This window comes from Pseudopipra pipra, chromosome 1 (assembly GCF_036250125.1).
Source record: "Pseudopipra pipra isolate bDixPip1 chromosome 1, bDixPip1.hap1, whole genome shotgun sequence".
Classification (NCBI taxonomy): Eukaryota; Metazoa; Chordata; class Aves; order Passeriformes; family Pipridae; genus Pseudopipra; species Pseudopipra pipra.
Window position 1 is genome coordinate 7,923,344 of NC_087549.1, and position 18,873 is coordinate 7,942,216.

An 18,873-nucleotide genomic window follows, 5' to 3' on the forward strand; every position below is an offset into this window, starting at 1 on the left:
AGAAAATACTGGTGGCAGGTACCAAAATAACCTGCATAAACCTTAGCTGGACATGATGACGGAGCTGTTCAGGTTTCATGCTTCAAGAAATTAAAGCAAGTTGACACCGGTTGCTTTGTAGTAGGGCTTTACTTGTCTTTCCTACTTAGAAATAAAACTGCCCCTTTTCCGAGGCTACACCACCACTGATCTGGTTGAGTCAACTTTTGATTAACATGCAGGATAGTTTAATAAATTATTCTTTTATAGTAGCAAACTTACTATGTCCCGCAGCGTTATTATTTTGTGTTTTCTTTTCCTTCTCAAGATAAAACTTGCTTCAATCCTCTCTTCAACTTTGAGGATATGCAGGAAATCACCCAGCACTTTGCAGTCTGCCATGTGGATGCACCTGGTCAGCAGGATGGAGCACCGTCTTTTCAAGCTGGGTGAGTTGTCTGGGAAACAGCCCATTTCTTTGGAGCTATCCTCTTCCTGGAAAAAGTCTTGATCTGCAATTTGATTAAAAAGTGCTTGAAGCAAACACAGCAGTTGGCTTTTGAACTTAAATCCTGATACTAAAGTACTGGAGCCTGGGAGCTCTGTTTTGTTGTGCCAGTTCACAATAGACTTTGGGGATGAAATTTTAAGTTTTTGCTCTGATAACTAGACTGCTTTTAAAGCAGTTCCTTGACAGATGTCTACATCTTGTCAATTTAAATATGGAGTCACCTTGTTTTGTGATGACATCATGAAGACAAAAAACCTAAATGATTCCTATAAATAAGACAGACATTACTATAATGTCCTTCTTAAATCTGTGGTCTTAGTGAAATGGCAGCATGGTAGATGTTAATAAGCAGACCTGATAACCTCCCTGGAAAATCCAAGATTTTGGACAGGAACAAGGTGGTGTACCCTCACAGAAGGCCATAGATAGCTGCATACTTCTGACTGTGTATCATGCTGTAACTCTTCAAAACCTTGTGTGCCATGAGTACCAAAATGCTTGACCCATTTAGGTCAAATGATGCAGGTTTACACAGAAATGCTCCTTGGATAGGAGTCAGCTTGGTTGAGGAAGGGAGCAGCCAACATGCTAAGGGGAGGATACAAGGAGAGAACTAGTTGTTCTGTAAGAACTAAGTATTAAGGAGCTTATAAGTACCCTTATTGCATGAGCCAGTCTATTTCCCTTCTTAATTTTTAAGCTGGTCTGATGCTGAGGAGGTCATGATGGGCCAGGTTCTCAGCTGTTGTTGACTGCAATGGATCAGTTGTCTATCAGAGCAGCCTACAAAGCTATTTCAGTCACCCCTTCTTTGCCTTTGTTTAAATCATGAGCTTTTAAGTGCCTTAACCCTCACATCCTGAGCAAGTGTTAACACTTCTAAGTTGTCAGCTGCATGAGGGCAATCATCGTGATCTATGCTAGTAAATACCTCTACTTGATAGAATCATGATGGCAATATAAAGAGCTGTATTATCTCTACCTGTCCTCCAACTGGGAGACCAGCATGTTCAAGTTAAGTTGTAGAATCATAGAATGGCTTGGTCTGAAAGGGAAATTTGCAGGTCATATGGGTCAGCCCCCATGTAATGAGCAGGAACATCTTGAACTAGATCAGATTCTTCAGAGGCCTATCCAACCTGACCTTCAGTGTTTCCAGGGATGGGACATCTGCTACCTCTGTTCCAGTGTTTTGCCACCCTCATTGTAAAATATTTTTGTTCCACCTGCTGCTCAGTTGAGATTTTGCTCAGAATTTCCTTTCCTTAAAATTTTATTTCTGCTCTGCAGAAGACCAGGAGCATTAGCAAACAGCTGTTTTTATTGAACTTCCTCAGCAACTTCATAGCCCTTCTTATGCCTTCATTTTCTCCATTAATATTAATAGAAAGCTATTCTCATTTATCCTATGGTAATTTGTGTTTCCCTGAAAACATGCATGCAAGTTATTTGCCAGATATCTAGATCTCATTGCTGTAGTCTGTGATTCTGCAACACAGGGAAACTTTTGTGGCAGACCAGAAGTAAAAATGTGGTGAATGTGGTTGGAAATTCGCCTTTCCTGTTCGAACTTCTTCATAGGTTCTAAGTGTTAACTTTTCTTGGAAAAGATTCATTGTGGTCTATTTTTCCCTTAGATGGACCAGACATTTATTGTTCTGTAACTCATAAAGTGCAATATAGATTATACACATATTTCTGTTAAATTAGTTACTTGTGCTTGTTCCTGTTCTAAATTCTGCTCATACGCTCAATGATCTCATAATGAGCACATTTGGTGCCAAATCTAGTGATGACTGTGTCTAAATTTGCCAGCCTACACTGCTGAACGTGGTGTAGTAACTCCACAAACACATGCTTGTTGTAGGTATGTGTATCCCTCCATGGATCAGCTGGCCGAAATGATTCCTGGAATCCTGAAACAGTTTGGGTGAGTGAAGAATTGTTTACTTATCTTTCTCATTCTTTTCTCCACATGTCTCACTGAAAGAGCGGGGCAAAGCAGGCATTTGCTTTGATCTGACTGTCTGGCATTTTGTTTGCTAGAACCACACTTGTGATTGTTTCCGATTCCTCTGTTATGGGTGGATTACTTTTGCTTTGGTTTCTGACAGAGCTTATTTTTTGGCCTTTTTTGAAATGTCTGTTTATTTTTAAACAGGAAGCAACTTCAAGTGAAATCCCGTGTGCTTAATTTAGGGGTTTCCTCCAGTATTTTCTATGTATCACCTGCACAGGGGCAGGGCACAGACAATCTGTTCTTCCCACTGTAACAACCCACGTTTTCCTGTGTGGTTAGCAGAAAAAAACCCCCATGGTTGCATCTGAAGACATTTACTGTTTTGCTTCTTTGGCTCGAGTGTCTTTAGAAGGTCAGTCTGACCTCCTTAAGCCTCTTCCACCACCAGGTGCAGATGCCAGGTTGCCAATGTTGAAAGACCTAGTGGCAGTCTTCCTCGGTTGTCTACATGCAACAAGTTTAGGTGTGTGTCCTCCCTTAAAGCTCAGCTTTAGCCAGAGCTGTAGCTGAGAAAGGTTCCTGTTCTGTTGAGCTAGTGCTTCTTGTACACAGTGAAGAGGGCAGGTAGGCACCTCCAAGGGGTTTTCAGAGCAAACAGAGAAAACCTGGCATTCAGGGTTAGGCAGCCTTGGAGAACAGACAGGCTGGGCTGGTGGTGGGGATTTCAGACCAGCATCCCAATTTAGACATTGTTCAGTTGTAACCAATTGTTACAGTACCTTGAATGAGTTTGCCTCACTTCTTAAGAGATGTTTTTTGAAATGCCTGATGCAAGTCTCAAGGTTGTCAGTTCTGGTGCACTGGAGTAAAAAATGCTAACAATAACGTCGGTACCTTGAAAATTAATTAAACTGGAGTGTATTTACAAAGTGTTGATTTAATCATGCTAATGAGAATGAAAATTATCCTCAGGTATTTTCCTAAAAGCATTGAATAAGCTGTTTTTCTGAATGGTTTTGTCTAGTCTTCCCTTCCATGTATTTTCTAAGACCTTGAAGGTGATGCTTTAAACCCAATTCCACTTAATGGAAATATTTGGTTTGCCTCTGCCCTGTTTGGTTATGAAGTTTAAACTTCATCACCCCAGTGGCTGGAGAAGAGGAGATGTTTCCTTGCCAGCCCCCTGTTAGAGAGGAATCAGTGTCCCAGTTGGAGAGCTGTAATGGGGAGAGGGCAGGGGGAGCCTGGGGAGTGGGGGAGCTTTGTATTTAGGCTGCAGATTTCAGGTCTGTATCTTATAAGTTGTTCTGGCAGAGACTAACCATTTCCCCCCAGAATCAGAAAAATGCTATGTTTGCTCAGTATATTTACTTAAAGATAAGTAAGAATATCTGCTGCCCTGCGATGCACAAGGACCAGTGTCCTGCAAATCTTACTGGGGCTGGTGGCATTGCTTAGAGTCCAGTTTGCCTGAGCTGAGCCCAACTTCTGTAGCTACATGCTGGCATGTGAAAGAGAAAGGCTACTGATGTAACTTATTTTTGGCACTCTTCCTCATTTGTCTCTTCTGTTTTATTGCCGTGCAGGCTGAAGACCATTATAGGAATGGGAACTGGAGCTGGTGCCTACATCTTAACCAGATTTGCTGTAAGTTTTGTGGAGCTTCCCTAGAGCCTCTATCGTGATTTCCCTTACATATTATTGTCCCTGTAACATGCAGAGAGGATTCCTGCTCTGCTGTGCCCATTTAAGTAAGCAGTCAGGCTTTTAAGTGAAATACCACAATCTGCGGGATAGCTAATCTAGAAGACCTAGATTTTCCATTTTAAAGCCTGAGCTCTTCCCAGTTAATTTGCAGAAGGTTTTTATAATGGGAGTTCTCTATTTAAACTGAGGGTGGAGGAAAAAGTTAAATCTTAATGTTCTCCAGCTGCTCAGTTGAATTGCTTTAGTGAAATTTTTTTTTCCATACATATGCTTGTTTTGTGCAAGATAAAACTAGACTTACCACCTTCCTCCCCGGGAGATAATTTGCTAATTTAAATTTTTTGCTGACTGATAGATCTGATGAATCTTCAATCTTTTCTTTTGCAGTTAAACCATCCAGACATGGTGGAGGGATTAGTTCTCATTAATGTAAACCCTTGTGCTGAAGGTTGGATGGACTGGGCAGCAACTAAGGTAAACATCTTTAAGCTGGTAAAACAAATCTTACTGGAAGACTGTCGAACATGAGGAGCTGGGCAAGCTTGTGTGCCAAGACATGACTGCAGACACAAAGTATCCCAGAATAACTCCTTTTGGGGTTTATTCTTTCATTTGCAAACATACCTCCTACAGGATTAGTGATAAAAATAAGTACTTTCAGAAAACAAATACTTGTGACATAGTGGAGCTACTGGGCATGGACAATTCTTAAGAGCCAGTAACTGCCTGGGAGAATAGAGTTTAACCTGGACACAATAGTTTGGGAAATGTTCCAAGTAAACTTCAAGTGTTAGTGTAACATTCAGTTCTTTCTTGTTCATGGCTTTATTTACCAGAACAGACCAAAATGTGAACTAGAACACAGAAAAATATTCAGAACAACGTCTTCCACATTTCAGTCATCTGTGTGAGTCTTAGATGCCAAAAGGAGTCAGAAAAGGCTACAGTAACTGTGGACAGATTGTTCATACCAGACTTTTAAGTGAAAATGTTCTCATATAAAAGAGCTCCTGTTAACTGTGTTCTTTTGTAGTTGTAAGAAACATTGCAATGTGGGAAAACAGGCGCTGAGAACCAGCTTAAAAATCTTCCTGGACCCATTATATATAAATAAGCATAAACGTTATATTACATGTTACTCAAATTTAACATGTTAAAACATTTTTCAAGGTAAACTGATGGCAGACACTTCATATCATTCAGGGTCACATCTAAGTGAATGGTAGTTGCTCTAAACACTGAGAAGTACAAAAATTAGTGTGTCATCTTTTAATCACACAGAGGCAACCCATTGTAAGCTTCTAAGATGATGAAATGTAATGTAATGGCAACACTGTAATACTAGGAGAGACTTGCAGAGCTAGGATATAACATTCTTTCAAGGCTTAAGTTACTAAATAAACTCCCAGATGAAACTTATAAAAATAAAGTGATATACAAACTTATTTTTAAAAAGCAGTAGCTTGTCTATGTTGAAATTTAGCAGTAGACCCATTTTGATTGTCTCACCCAGTATCTTGCTGTAATTAAATTTTTCCCTATCTGTGCCTTTGCCTTCTACCTGTCAAGTATTGCTAAACTTAGGAGTACAGCAGGTGATTTTTATTCTTCTGTCCTTACAAAGCAAGAGCACATATTGTGGGTTATGATCTTAAGGTATCAGATCCATTGGGTTGTCAGGGAGGAGACTGGGCAGTGACACCCATCTGACTGGTTTGCTTGGTGTTCCTGCAGAGAGTGATTCCATAAACATCTGTTTCCTGAATAACTGCACTAAAAAAGACACCTTATGAGTCACTCAAACATAAACAACCCCTAATGGCATTATAATTGAATTGAGGGGGGGAAAAATATCAGTCCAGAGTTTTGTACATATAGAAACAACATACATAGAAATATCCATTTATGGGTAATCAGAAGGTTTCAATTGTTCAAGTGTTGTGTTAATAGCAGATACTTAGATAATCTTGCTGTTCAGATTTCAGGTTGGACAAATGCTTTGCCAGATATGGTCATTTCACATCTATTTGGAAAGGTAAGGATGTTCAAAAGATTCCTCTGATGTATTCAGTGTTCTGTATCTACCTTCTGGGGCTGGAAGGAGAGGAGAAGCCTTCACTTAAACAACAAAGGACAGAGTTAAACTGTGAGATAAGTTTCATACTTGCATTCCCGGTATTTTGGAGGTGGTATGCTGCCATGGGGCTTGCTGTGTCCTGAGGACTCAAGTGCATCTCAGTTGTGACAACTCTAGCAAGGACAGCTCTAAACCCTACTGTTTAGACAGCCAACACTTAAACATGAGTATTACTGCCACATTCAGCTCAGGACATGAGCATATTACCCCACATATTTTTTTATATAACCTACTTGTAGCTCTGACAGCTGGTTATTAGTACTAATGGCACTCTTCAGTGCAAGCCTAATGGAAAGTACTGTAATGTTTTCTGAGGCTACTTTGCTGTGCTTGAAACTGTTAGTAAGTGCAATGGAAAACTCCATTCCAGCAGAACAAGGGACTAATCTATAAAGACTTTAGAACCAAACTGTTTGAAAATGTTACTGATTGAAGTCCTTGGAGTTTAGTTATTTACAATTGTGAAATTGAGTTCCACATTACATACATTTGTAAGCTTTCAACATCTACTTTGCCCTGAAAACATTTATTAGGCTTCTTACTCTGAATCTTTTTTATTTGTTTTAAAACCTCACACTTACCTGACTGTAACCTACTAGCATCTGCACTACAGCTGCAGCTTTTGCAACTGTGAGATCTTAACATTACAACATACTGAAGTTTTAAAGTGAAAATTGTGGTACCACAATTACAAGCTAATATTAATTCTGGGTGACATCATGCTGGAAGTTATCCCTTCCCTCAGAGTGCACCCCTGGTGTGTAGATATGAGTCTGATATGCAACTACTGTGCCATGTCTTCAGATCCTTTCAGAAAATAGCCCCTATTCTGAATGATTCTGTCTCCACTTTAGGAAGAAATTCACAGCAACCATGACCTGATCCATACTTACCGTCAGCATATTATTAATGATATGAATCAAACCAACCTTCATCTCTTTGTCAACTCTTACAACAGGTAATACATTTACCTGATTTCTAACTGGAAATTGTTTTAACAGGCTGTCCAGGTCTTTAGAGACAGTATTACTTGTGTGGTGAAATTTTGTGTTCCCCCAGTATAAAGTTCTGCTTGAGAGTGCCTTTAGGAATCTCAGGTGGTTTGCCTATGGGAGAAGAACCTTGTGCATTTGTGGGGTGAAAGATGTTACACTGGGATTAAACTAACACATCGATCCTTCAGTCTAAGTATGGTTCTACATCAGTTATGGAGGTTACAACACATATCAGATTAAATTAACAAGTGAATGTCTGTGCTTTCTCTAAATTAGAAGAATATGGAAGTGTCTGTAAAGTCTCAGTGTATCAAAAACCTTTGTCCTCTCCATTTTTTTATTTTTTTTTTTTTTAGCCGGCGAGACCTAGAGATCGAGCGCCCTGTTCCTGGAGTAAATGTTGTCACCCTTCAGTAAGTATTTTATTTCCTACCAGTTCATTTGTACATGATGTGAGGTAAGAGGTGTGATCAGTAGATGCATTGCAAATGTACTGCAGAACTGTAGTTGCATGTGCTTACGTGCTGTAATGTAGGAGAAGAGAGGTTACTGCAAGTCAGGGAATGCCATTAGGAAGATTTCCTCTCTTCAGACTTGACAAACATATATTAGCTGAAATGGAAAGTTAAGCAGTTCCAGTTCCTGTGCATGCGCAAACTTGGGCTTACAAAGTACTTGAAAAGTAGGTGTACTTATCCTCATGCAGAAATATGTTGTAGTTAATGGAAACAACTGAAAAACCCAACCTAAAACCATTTGAAAAAACAACCAAACAAAAATTCAGGAAGATGGAGCAGGTATGAGAATGACTTTGAGATCTTCTACTAACAACTTTTCACTTATGCTGCAAATTGTGCAACATAACAGTTGTCAAGTCCTTCTCTGCTCAGCTGCTGATGGTTACATATAGGAGACTCTACTCCTCTGCCAATCTGTTTGGAATAGGATGGACAGATCCAAAAGTTGGAACTCAGGGGCCTAGAGGTGGGGGTGAGACTTTGGTGCTGATGCTCACATTCAATTTCTTTTAAAGCAAGGAATAAGAGCACTGCAAGGGCTGATTTGCTGCCTGGTGGGGAAAAGGACAGATTCTCAGGCAAGGAATCAGTGCATGTCAGTAGGTCTGCAGCTAATGCAGTGGATTTGATGTATGTTTAAGGTGTCTGGAACACAAACCAAATCAATTCCACACACTTAACTGTCTCATCCTTCCAGCGACACAAAATGCGGCTTAGGGCAAGTCCGGGCTGGATCACAGAGATAACACCACTCCTGTCTGTGCCTCTTTGCAGGTGTCCTGTCCTCCTGGTGGTCGGTGACAGCTCCCCAGCGGTGGATGCAGTGGTGGGTACACTGAGCCTTCTTTGCCACCCTGCTGGGTGATGGGTGGGTGAGCCAAGCAGCTGCACAGGGCCAGCAGAGCTCCTGCCATACAGCAGCTTGGCTGGCTATCAATCCAGCCCAGCTGGCTCTCTTCTTTGACTGCAGGAGAGCTGCCGTTAATCCCTTGCTGTTTGTGCCCTCTGTGTGTGCACCATTATTTAATAGCTACCATGTTAGGAACAATCACCACAGCAGTTCCAGTGAACCGCAAATATTTTCCTTCAGAGAGGGATCTGCTCCTGGTATTTTAACTTGTTGTGTGGTGCTGGAGCTGTGCCCTGGATCACTATGGAAGTGAAGAGCTGCTTTTTGACCATTATAACTCACCCCAGATGACTGGATGACTTCAAATGTTGTGCCTTAATGGGCATGCCCAGTCTGCTGGCCCGAGGCCACATGGCTACTCACCACTTGGGATGCTACCAGATGACCCCAAATCACAAGATAAACAGTACTTGTTGCCACTGGAGTCCCAGAGACAGATGAAAAATCTACAGTTCCCAACTAATGGGTTTGTACATGGAAAAAAATGCAGTCAGAAAAGTGAACTGACTTGGGTTTAAAGATGCATATATGTATACAGAGTCTTCATACAGAAGCATAAGATACTCATTTTACTCTGTATTAAGCCAGAAAACAGGATTTTTGATCTGTTTTCATCTGGCAGCTCATAATTAAGTCTTGTGTACAATGCCTTATGCTGCTATTCTTTTATGTAGGTTGAATGCAACGCAAAACTGGACCCAACAAGGACCACACTTCTGAAGGTAATAACAAAAACTGTGATTTTTCAAAATAAACATTCCACTCATGTAAAACCAGTTGGATTAACTAAAAAAAAAGGCAGAACCAGAGTGATATGCTGCAATAGAATCCAGTTCTAATGTGAAAAGATAGTTCCTTCAGGGTAAGAGTATTTTAGTAGAATAAACAAGGCTAGGGGCTTCTTGTTGGTGTCAACAGTACAGAATTTTTCAGTTCCTCCACTTTAAAGCATTAGGGATGAGACTTGAAATGCTCTGTATTTCACACTCCCATAATGAATTTGACTAGAGCTGGCAAAGCTGATCTTGAGGTATTTGGAAATGTTTGAAAAAGCATGGAAGGGAAGTGCAAACCAGCTCATTCTGATCCTGTGCTTGCCTGTCCCTCAGCAGTAGTGTCAGACTAATTGATTGCTATTGACAACTGACACATTTATCAGCCACAGTTTGGTCATCCTGCCTTTTATGAGGGTACAGTCCAGGATATCTTATCAGAAAGTTGATAAAATGCACTTCCAAACAGCAGAATATGATGCAAAGGTTTTGGCTGATGCTTGGCATTCAGAGGATGGGTGCAGTTTTCAGCTCGTTACTGATGAAGTAATAGCATGCAAACAGTGAAACAAGTTCAGTCATGCTTCTGCTGTGAACTTCTACTGCATCTACTGCACTGAACTGGTCAGTGAAAATTATAATAATGATTTTTTTATTTTTTTCCCAAATGCTTTTTCTTCCTAACATTGAGGAGTTACACTGCTGCCCTACCATGTGGGCGTGAGACTATCTTAGATGCTGTATCTGTGGCCAGCTTTTTCTCAGTCCAGGGATATGGGTGATGCCAGATCCCATTGCAGGCCTGTTTTGCTGCTAACTAATCCTAGATAGGATTTGGGATTTCCTGTAATTTACAACTCCACTGTTTTGAACTTGTGGTGTTCCTTGGAACAGGACTGTTTTTGTTGGGTTGACTTTGAGGGGTGGAGTGGCAGGAAAAATGAAATGCTCCAAAAATACTGCATGCACTCAAGATAGCTTTTCTCGTTTGGCTTTCCCTGCTTCCCTTGGCAAGTCAGGCTGATGCTTGCCATCCGCAATCTCAGCAAATTGTTTTTCCTTCTCACCTCTGAGCCTCAGGTGTTTGTTTTATCTCCCCTGTTTGTCATCCAGGTCAATACAGAGTCATGTTATTGTAATTCAGAGCTGAACTTGTAACCAGGACTATCAGGCTGGTTTCTAAGAAACTGGTAATCACTGCCTAGTAAAAAAACACTCGTAGCTCCAGCTGATTCTTTGCCTGATGGTCAAGAAACTTCAGGGTTTTCTGGGGTCCACTCGTAACTTTTATAAATGTGTAACAGCTTACTTTGTGTTCATCCACGTGGATGTTACTCACATAACAAAAGGAAATGTTTCTCTGCCAGATAGCTAAAAAGGTCATTTTAATGTATCCTGAGCACAAATGAGTTCCTTTGGCATTACACTAACTGGCTGTTCTCATCTCATTTCAGATGGCTGACTGCGGTGGGCTCCCCCAAGTTTCCCAGGTAGGATTTGGCTGGCGGAAATCCTACTAATCCTGTTCTGAAGTGTGTCAGACTGCAACAAATGGGTGTTTTCCTGTAGGGTACTTGCTGTTCCCAAGTGTCAGCCAAAAGGATGGTTATGATTTCATGAATAATGATGTCAATTGGTCATCTGAGTTTTCTTTTTTCTTAAAAGAGCAGTGAAGCACAAAATTAAGATTGGGAGGGGATATTATTTTCACTAATAAAGTCTTAATCAAGATCTGAGGTGGGAATGCAGAGGTATTATTTTATACCTATTTACTAAGCAGATGTGGCTTAAGGCTTGAGCACTAGTATTTTGAAAACAGTCTTATTTGGACTATTTATAGCATAGATCAGGAAAGTGGAGTCAGGAAATAACAATGTTATGTTCTTGCATACACTGACTCTACTTGATGAGAATGAACCGGAGTTTATGAAATATATTTAGGCCTAATTCAAAGTTGGTAATAAAATTAGGGTGGGAAAGTTAAAATTTACCTGTGTTCTTGTGTTGCCTCACTAAAAGAGCTCCCCTATAAATCAGCTTTAGAATCTAACATCCAAACAAATTTCTAAGCAATATAATGTGGTGTTTGTGAACTTAAGGAAAACCTGAGTTTGTAATTGCCTGCAGCTGAAGTCCCTGGACAGGCAGTGTGTGCTCCAACAGTGGAAGTCAGGAAAAGGCTTTTTCTAAATCTACACAGTAGTATATGCATTGCTTCTGCTATGCAGAGTCCATTCTTTGCAGTGATTCAGATAGAATACAAAAAATATTTTCATGTGCAATGATTGAGATTGTGAGGCTTATGTGGCCACTGTGTCAGCAGCAGAGAAAAACTGGGAGTGCCTCATTGCAAGAATGTCAATCACAGGCAGTTGTGCCTGTGTATTCCTGCTAAGCTTTTTTTGCCCTATAAACATAACTATCAGCTCTAGAATTTGTTCTCTGCTGATTAGGAATCACTCAGTTACTGACCATGCCTTGTATATTTTGTGAGGCCAGCTGTTTTACTTTAGTTCGCCTGCTTCAATAACTGCACAAGCAAAGTTTGAGCCAGACTTGTCACTTCTCTGGAAATCTCATTCTTAAATACCTGTGTTCATTTTCTAAAATAATGAGGCAGGGGAGCAGTCTAGAGAGGGGAATGGTGGATTTTTGTCATAAATTAAGCTTTCAGAGGGTCAGTAGAGTCCAGAGAATATTTGAGAACGCTGTTAAGATAGGACATCTGTGACATATATGGCACTGTAATGTAACTAACCTACTGAGCACTGCCTAAAATAACACTTTCTCTCTTTTGCAGCCTGCCAAGCTTGCAGAAGCTTTCAAATACTTCGTTCAGGGAATGGGATACAGTAAGTATTGGTTTTATAGAATGGTTGATCTGACTATCAAAGTTAATTGGGCATCTAAGCACCCAGAGTCTCTGATCTCAGGTGTGTGATCTTTGCCCTGTTGGATGTGCATTTGCAAGGGGAAAGAAAAAGACACCTGTGGTATCTGGGCAAAAGGTTTTCAGACCAAATGATGTTATTAAACAGAAGAAAGCTTTTTGAACAGCTGATACCCACGAATAGCTGTTTAACTTTATCTTGATGTTTTTAAGGTGGATATTTGTAATAGTGTCCCCTTGTGGCATCACAGGATATGGTTCATATACTGCATGTAACATTTAAAACCTCATTAGCTCAGAGGTTTCTTTGAGTTGTAGCTGGGGTTTTTTTCCACATATATGCTCCTGGCAGCTGCTTGTGTACATACATTTCCAGCCTGGGCTGCCAGCAAAGGTTAAACATCTGAAAGTAATGGGAGGTCTCATGGAGTCTCTTTAGTTTATCTCTGTATTCTTGCAGCCACAACAATGTGCCATAAAGCTGCCTTGAATCCCTCAGCCCTGACCACCAATTTTACCTTAGTAATTTAGGCTCCTTAACTGTATGCCTGGAGCAGTGAAGGTAGTTCTGCATGAGAGGCTACCATCAAAAGCATGTATTCAATCTCGAAGGCTTCTATAAGGGTGGTCAAGGTTGGAGAGGAAGGCAAGAACTTCCTTCCAAACCCACGAAGGAAGGAATTAATGAAAGACTCTTCTTCCAGTGCCCTCTGCTAGCATGACCCGGCTGATGAGGTCCCGCACCGCTTCTGGCTCCAGCGTAACCTCTTTGGAAGGACAGAGGAGCCGGTCTCACACTGGGGAAGGCACAAGGAGCCGGTCTCACACTGGGGAGGGAACAAGGAGCCGATCCCACACTGGGGATGGTTCCAGGAACCGCTCCCACACAGACACACGCATTGAGCTGACACCGAACTCAGCAAGCAACGCTGAACAATCAAGCCCCAAGTCCATGGAAGTGTCCTGTTAGATGGATGTGGGAGGTTTAAACTGGTCACGGTGTGAAAAAGTAATGGATGCCCCCTGTGTATCATAAAAACATAACTGGTATTAATCTCAAGCTATTCTGTAGGAGAAACTCTGTTCACCAGGGTCTGACAGGGACCAAAGAAAAGAAGCATCTCATTTGCTCTATTGTTATTCTTGTATCTCAGACAGCTGCTGCTATTGTGCCCTCCTTCAGTGGATGCCAAATTCTAAAGGATACTTGCCAAAAGCTGATGTGGTTGTAAACACTTCAGAGTCAAACCAGAATTGCTCAATACCCTCCTTTAAAATCAAAGCTGTTACAGGCCCCTTTATCTCTTATTATCTTGAAGTAAACTGGCACAATTTGAGATGAGTTTCAAAGAGGGGGAGAAAAATATATGGATTACTTTTACGAAAGGAAATGAAACAAATGTGTTATGGCCTCATGTTGAAGCTGGAGTTGAATTCATTGTATATAGCTTGACTTCAATGATAGAGAAATTAATGTATCGTGCATTTATAGGCCTTCTAATTCATTAGTATTCAAGCCTGTTTTCCTATGTACAATAATATACTACTAAAATAGGCGATTTTAATGTGACTTTGAGATGAACTAAATCTTTAAGCTTTTTTTATTTCACTTTTTTGAGACTTAGTTTCATTCTTCCTTTCCTTCCCCCCTCCTAGACCCTAAAATCTGCTTAGCCAAAAGAGGACAAGATTTAAATTTGATAAGCAAGATAGGATTCCCTGTTTGGGAACTTGGGCCAAAGGGTTTACCATACTGTGGAACTTGGTGTAGTTGTAAGAAGTAGCATAGCCATACAAGCCAGCAAAGCAGAAACAGCTTGATTTTTCCTTCAGGAAGCTTCTTATCTTTGCAGCTCAAGTTTTTGGTGTCCAGCACAATTGTGATAAATTTGGAATTCTGCAAGCGAAGCCAGATCCAGCTGTTCTTTGTCAGGAGAGATGAATAACTGGGATGGCATGTAATTAGATACTGTATGTTCAACTGCCACTAATTACCTGATTTGAAACTGATGAGATCTCACTGGTGCTGAGAACTGTATTCCACAAAGTGGTGGAGCAGCAACACTGTATCTCTGAAATACAGTGTCTAATGACTGTAAATGTCATGATCTGCTGGTTCTGCATCTTTACATAGCCTCCTGATACCTTGGGTTGCTTTCTTTGAAGCTAGTGGCTTGATACCTATCTGCCAGTCAGATTTTCACAGTTGGGTGTTCTTAAATTTGTCCTTCCATAGATAGCAGGACAGGATTTCCTGAGCTCCAGTGCATACCTGCTGAACTGCAGTCCTCACACAAACAAAAAGCTCAAAGGCCGAGCAGCTAAATAGCAAATGATAATACTTTGGGATTGCTTGTTCAGAAGAACACCATCTAGGTTACTTTATATTGACTAACTTCAGCTCTTGTGTAGAATATCCATAATGGTTTGTGGGAAGAACAGACAATTTCCAGAAAGAATAAAGCTATTGTGTAAAGTCTATCAAGAAAAGTTTCTTAATGAAGTATTTGTATTTATTTCAAAACAAATAAATTTGTAACTTTGCAATGTCTGGTGTCTTCATGTTTTACCAGGAGTACAGTCTTTCTCAGTCCAAGTATATTCTTATCCCTTTGTATCAATGAAATCTTTTTCTCTTTTGCTTATATCTCTGCCATTACCTACTTCTGTGCTCAGTTTTTCCCCCCCCATTCCAGCCTACTATTTATACTAAGAAAACACCACACATTTCACCATTTTTATTGGCAATATTAATACTAAAGGATAATTTTACTCTAAGAAATATAGCAAAATATTAAGCCATGATATAGAGTACTATTTGCTGTTTGAAGTTTTCTTTGTCTCTCTGGCTATAGTACTGTCTAGTGCACAGATCTGTGGTCTGTACACTGACTTCCTCACTGGAGCTGGTGCCATGCTCATTTTATCCTTTCTGTAAATCCATTGATGTGACATGTTCTTTGTGAATAGCTGGAGGTATGCAGGCCTTCTCGACTGAAATTGCAGATGCCACTTTGAGTTTCTAAAGGCATTTCTTTTTGGACCACTTGCAAGAATCTAACTTCAGAAGAGTAAAGATTAACCTAGTGACTTACCTAACATACTGATGTTTTCAGGGACAGGTGGCTTTCTGACTTTGCTGGGACTCTTTTGGGCTGCTCATTCCTCCTGTATCTCAAAAAATCCTGTGATAGGAAGAGGCAAAAGCAAATATTTGACATGTCTGAGCCAAGGCTCTGCTAGACATGCTGATTCAGCAGTCATGATTGGACTGATACCAGCAAAGGGCTTGATTTGGTTAACCACAGCCAGTGCCGGTGAAAACTGGAGGAACCTGCGCCAGTTCATCTTACAAAAGAAGGGCAAAGTTATGTTCTTTGCTGAGCTTCTCTGGGAATGGCTAATCATTCCTTCCACAAGGACACCATGGTGCCTGTCAAGCCCAGGCACTTTATTTTGGTTTAATGGGGAGGAATGCATCCAAGCCTTCTTGCAGCACAAAAGGGTCTGCAAACACTTCTGAGCAGCAAGGCGTTTCTAGGACCACTATAAATGTCAGCTTTGCAACAAAGAGTATTCATTTGGCAAAGAACAGTGTGTATCTGCAAAGAAAAGCTGGAGGGCAGCGCAAAGGAGTAATGCCTTACCTTTTACAAGGAGTTATGACTCCTCTTTCCCTGCAGTACTGATCTCCTGGCATCTTTAACTTGTGCTGTAACTAAAGAGATGCAAGTGGCTTTCAGATTTATTAGATTTTTTTTATAAAAAGCCTTCTTAGAGGTTGCAAAAGCTGATTTCTACAATATTCTTGGGGACAGAATTAAACTGGATAGTGTAGTGTCACTAAGCCAGAAAAGGCTTTTTTCTCCAAATGTGAATGGCCATCAGGGGGCAAGGAGCTCTTATGGCATAGAGGAAATTCAGGTTCAATAAAAGGAGGTTTCCAGAAAATAACCAGATTACATCTCACACTACTTTTGGGGTTATAAAGGGTGGAAGAGAACAGAATGGGCTCTCAGGGACCATGAGGCTTCCTGATGCCATCAATATACCTCAATACCAAATCTTTGCTGTTGTGGTGCTCTTCAAAACCACTAATAGAAAGGATGTCATTGCTGAAATCTGGGTTCTTTCCACCTCTGTCTGGGCCTTGACATCTACTGTACAAAAATCTGGCTGAACTTCAAGATGTATTTCCCCTGCCCTGTCCTTGCAGAGAAGGAATTGGAGAGGATGTGCCAATACGATGTCATGGCAGCAGGTCTTTTGTGCTGAAGGATGCTGCTTTCCTCTTTAAAAGTCTCTATAGATTGAACAGCTGGAAACTTTAACCTAGATGTGTTTTCAAAGTTTATGATTAATGTCATGTGTTGCAAGTGATGGACTGAGCTGGAGTGAAAACTGTTTATAGCAAAGCTGCTTATTTTTACTCTCCAGTGCAGGAATCCTCTTCATGTCTGTTTTTGTATCGTGGGCAGAGTATCTGCTGCAATCCTTAACGTGCTGGTAATGGGGTCTGTTGCATCCACCAATTCAGCACATTGAACAGTGCTGCTGCAGCTTGGCCCTCCCCCTTCCCACATGCTGCCTTTTTTATTTTTTTACACTATTTTGCACTACTTCATGTTCACTGGAGCAGAAAGCCTCTCCTGGTCTATCCCTATGAACAGCTGCTTTGATGTGTGGATTTAGCGTTTCCACCGAGCCAAATATAGGCTTTATGTTGGTAGCTGATCATTGCTATGCCTAATGTTTAAATAACTGAGAGAAAGGATGTCAGGGTATTTTAGGAGCTCAACCCTTCCCCCTCAGCCCTTTGTAATAGACAGACACAGCCTTTCACTGTTTCTATGTATTGCTTCATTAAGGGCTCCATTCATTTTATAAACAACACAGCTGCTGACCAGTGTTAGGGGGGGAAAAAAAGGAAAAAAGGCTTCTGATTCCAACTGCCAAACAGTTCAACCTCTGTTCCCTGCAACTCAGCTTGGGGATCGTTACCCTGCACTCCTGGGGGCTGGAGGAGAATTGTTATTTGGATGTCATTAAAGAAGCAGCCCCACATCCCATATACTCTACATGTTTTCACTCTGGTGGCTGTGGGATGTACATCATACACTGGATGCAGGCATCACTAGACGTGTCCAGAAGAGCCCAGGGGTTGGGAAAGGGGATAGCAGGCAGCTCTTGCTTCCCAAGCAGCAGCATCACAGTGAGCTATGACCTGGAGCAGAGCTGGAAAAAGTATCCTTGGATGACCTGCCACTCTCTGCAATTGCTTATGGCTGGAGTGGATTATGGTATTCAGGCCAAGGTCAGTGTGTGGAGGGAGCTGGGGAGGGAACGGCTGTTTGCTGGGCAGCAGCACTGGGGGAGGGCTGGGACAGCTCCCAGTGAAGTCTCCATGACCAACCTGCTTGTAGGGTTTGGTGAGCCTGCACTATGCAAAGGTGCCACCCAGCTTCTTGTGCAGTGGTGACATGCACACTGTCACACCCTCCCTGCTGGACCTCAGTCCTGCACTTATATCTCTCCAGCTCAGAAATTGTCATTTACTGACTGATTGCAATACGATTTCACTTCTTTTTAATGATGAAAAGTCACCAAATCAAAAAAAAATCTTAGTTCTTTACCGCCAGCTGCCAGTGTTAAGCATTGATCCCGTGGTGATTCCCTCCCTGCCACTCATGCAGATTTGTAGCAGGGGAGGTCCTACAGAAGCAGAGCCTATCACAGGGTCAGCACATCATTTGGAAAGTGCACAGTACTCAGGAGAAGATGGTTTCCCCAGACTAATGACCCTTCAGGCAAGACTGTGCACTTGGCAGCTGCCACATGGGCGAGCACAGGACACATGGAATTTCTGGTGCCTAGAGAGACAGCAGAGAAATGTGGTACCTTTGATGAAAGCTATTGCCAGAGGCACAGTTTTCTGGAAAGTGCTTAAAATGCAGATAATTGCCCTTTCCAGTAAACAAACAAACAAACAAACCCAACCAGCAACAAAAGGAAACAAAAATAAAGCACACTGAAGGAGAAGGCTGGAAAGAACATGCTTTCTCGCCTAAAAGTCCAGGAACTGTAAGCAACTCCAATACCAACCCAGAACTGTTCAGAACATGAGGCCACTCACAGTGTTTAAATTCCTACCAAGGCAAGTAACCTGCTTCAGGCTGGAAGGCAAACTTGATTTGTGGGAAAACTCTACAAGTATATTTTTCTAGAATTAAAGGGTAGAATCCTTACTGGGGTTAGTTCTGAGGATATGTAAATTAAGGGATATGGATTAATGAATGCTTTCTCCTATGTCTTTAATGACCTTGTTTGAACAATTTTGGTATGTATGGCTGCTGCAAACAGGTTACTACTGCAGCCTCTCAAGGGAGCTGCTAACAAAGGCACACTTAGACAGGTTAAGAACACACTCCACTTTGCTCAGAGACTCTAGAACTCTGTCCCAAGTCCAGTAAGGGGAAAAAAACCCCAAACAAAT

General features: G+C 41.3%; 1 protein-coding gene across 1 annotated transcript in view; it reads left to right on the forward strand.

Annotated features, from left to right (window-relative positions):
* NDRG1 (N-myc downstream regulated 1) overlaps nucleotides 1-14,927 on the forward strand; it is a 40,544-nt gene extending 25,617 nt beyond the window's left edge. Inside the window, exons 5-16 of the mRNA XM_064644358.1 lie at nucleotides 308-428; nucleotides 2,358-2,420; nucleotides 4,037-4,097; nucleotides 4,545-4,631; nucleotides 6,136-6,192; nucleotides 7,149-7,252; nucleotides 7,646-7,702; nucleotides 8,582-8,633; nucleotides 9,392-9,439; nucleotides 10,945-10,980; nucleotides 12,291-12,342; nucleotides 13,085-14,927. Coding sequence (XP_064500428.1) covers nucleotides 308-428; nucleotides 2,358-2,420; nucleotides 4,037-4,097; nucleotides 4,545-4,631; nucleotides 6,136-6,192; nucleotides 7,149-7,252; nucleotides 7,646-7,702; nucleotides 8,582-8,633; nucleotides 9,392-9,439; nucleotides 10,945-10,980; nucleotides 12,291-12,342; nucleotides 13,085-13,350 — 1,004 coding nt within the window. The 3' untranslated portion in view covers nucleotides 13,351-14,927. The remainder of the gene's footprint in view (nucleotides 1-307; nucleotides 429-2,357; nucleotides 2,421-4,036; nucleotides 4,098-4,544; nucleotides 4,632-6,135; nucleotides 6,193-7,148; nucleotides 7,253-7,645; nucleotides 7,703-8,581; nucleotides 8,634-9,391; nucleotides 9,440-10,944; nucleotides 10,981-12,290; nucleotides 12,343-13,084) is intronic.
* Nucleotides 14,928-18,873: the final 3,946 nt, after the last annotated feature.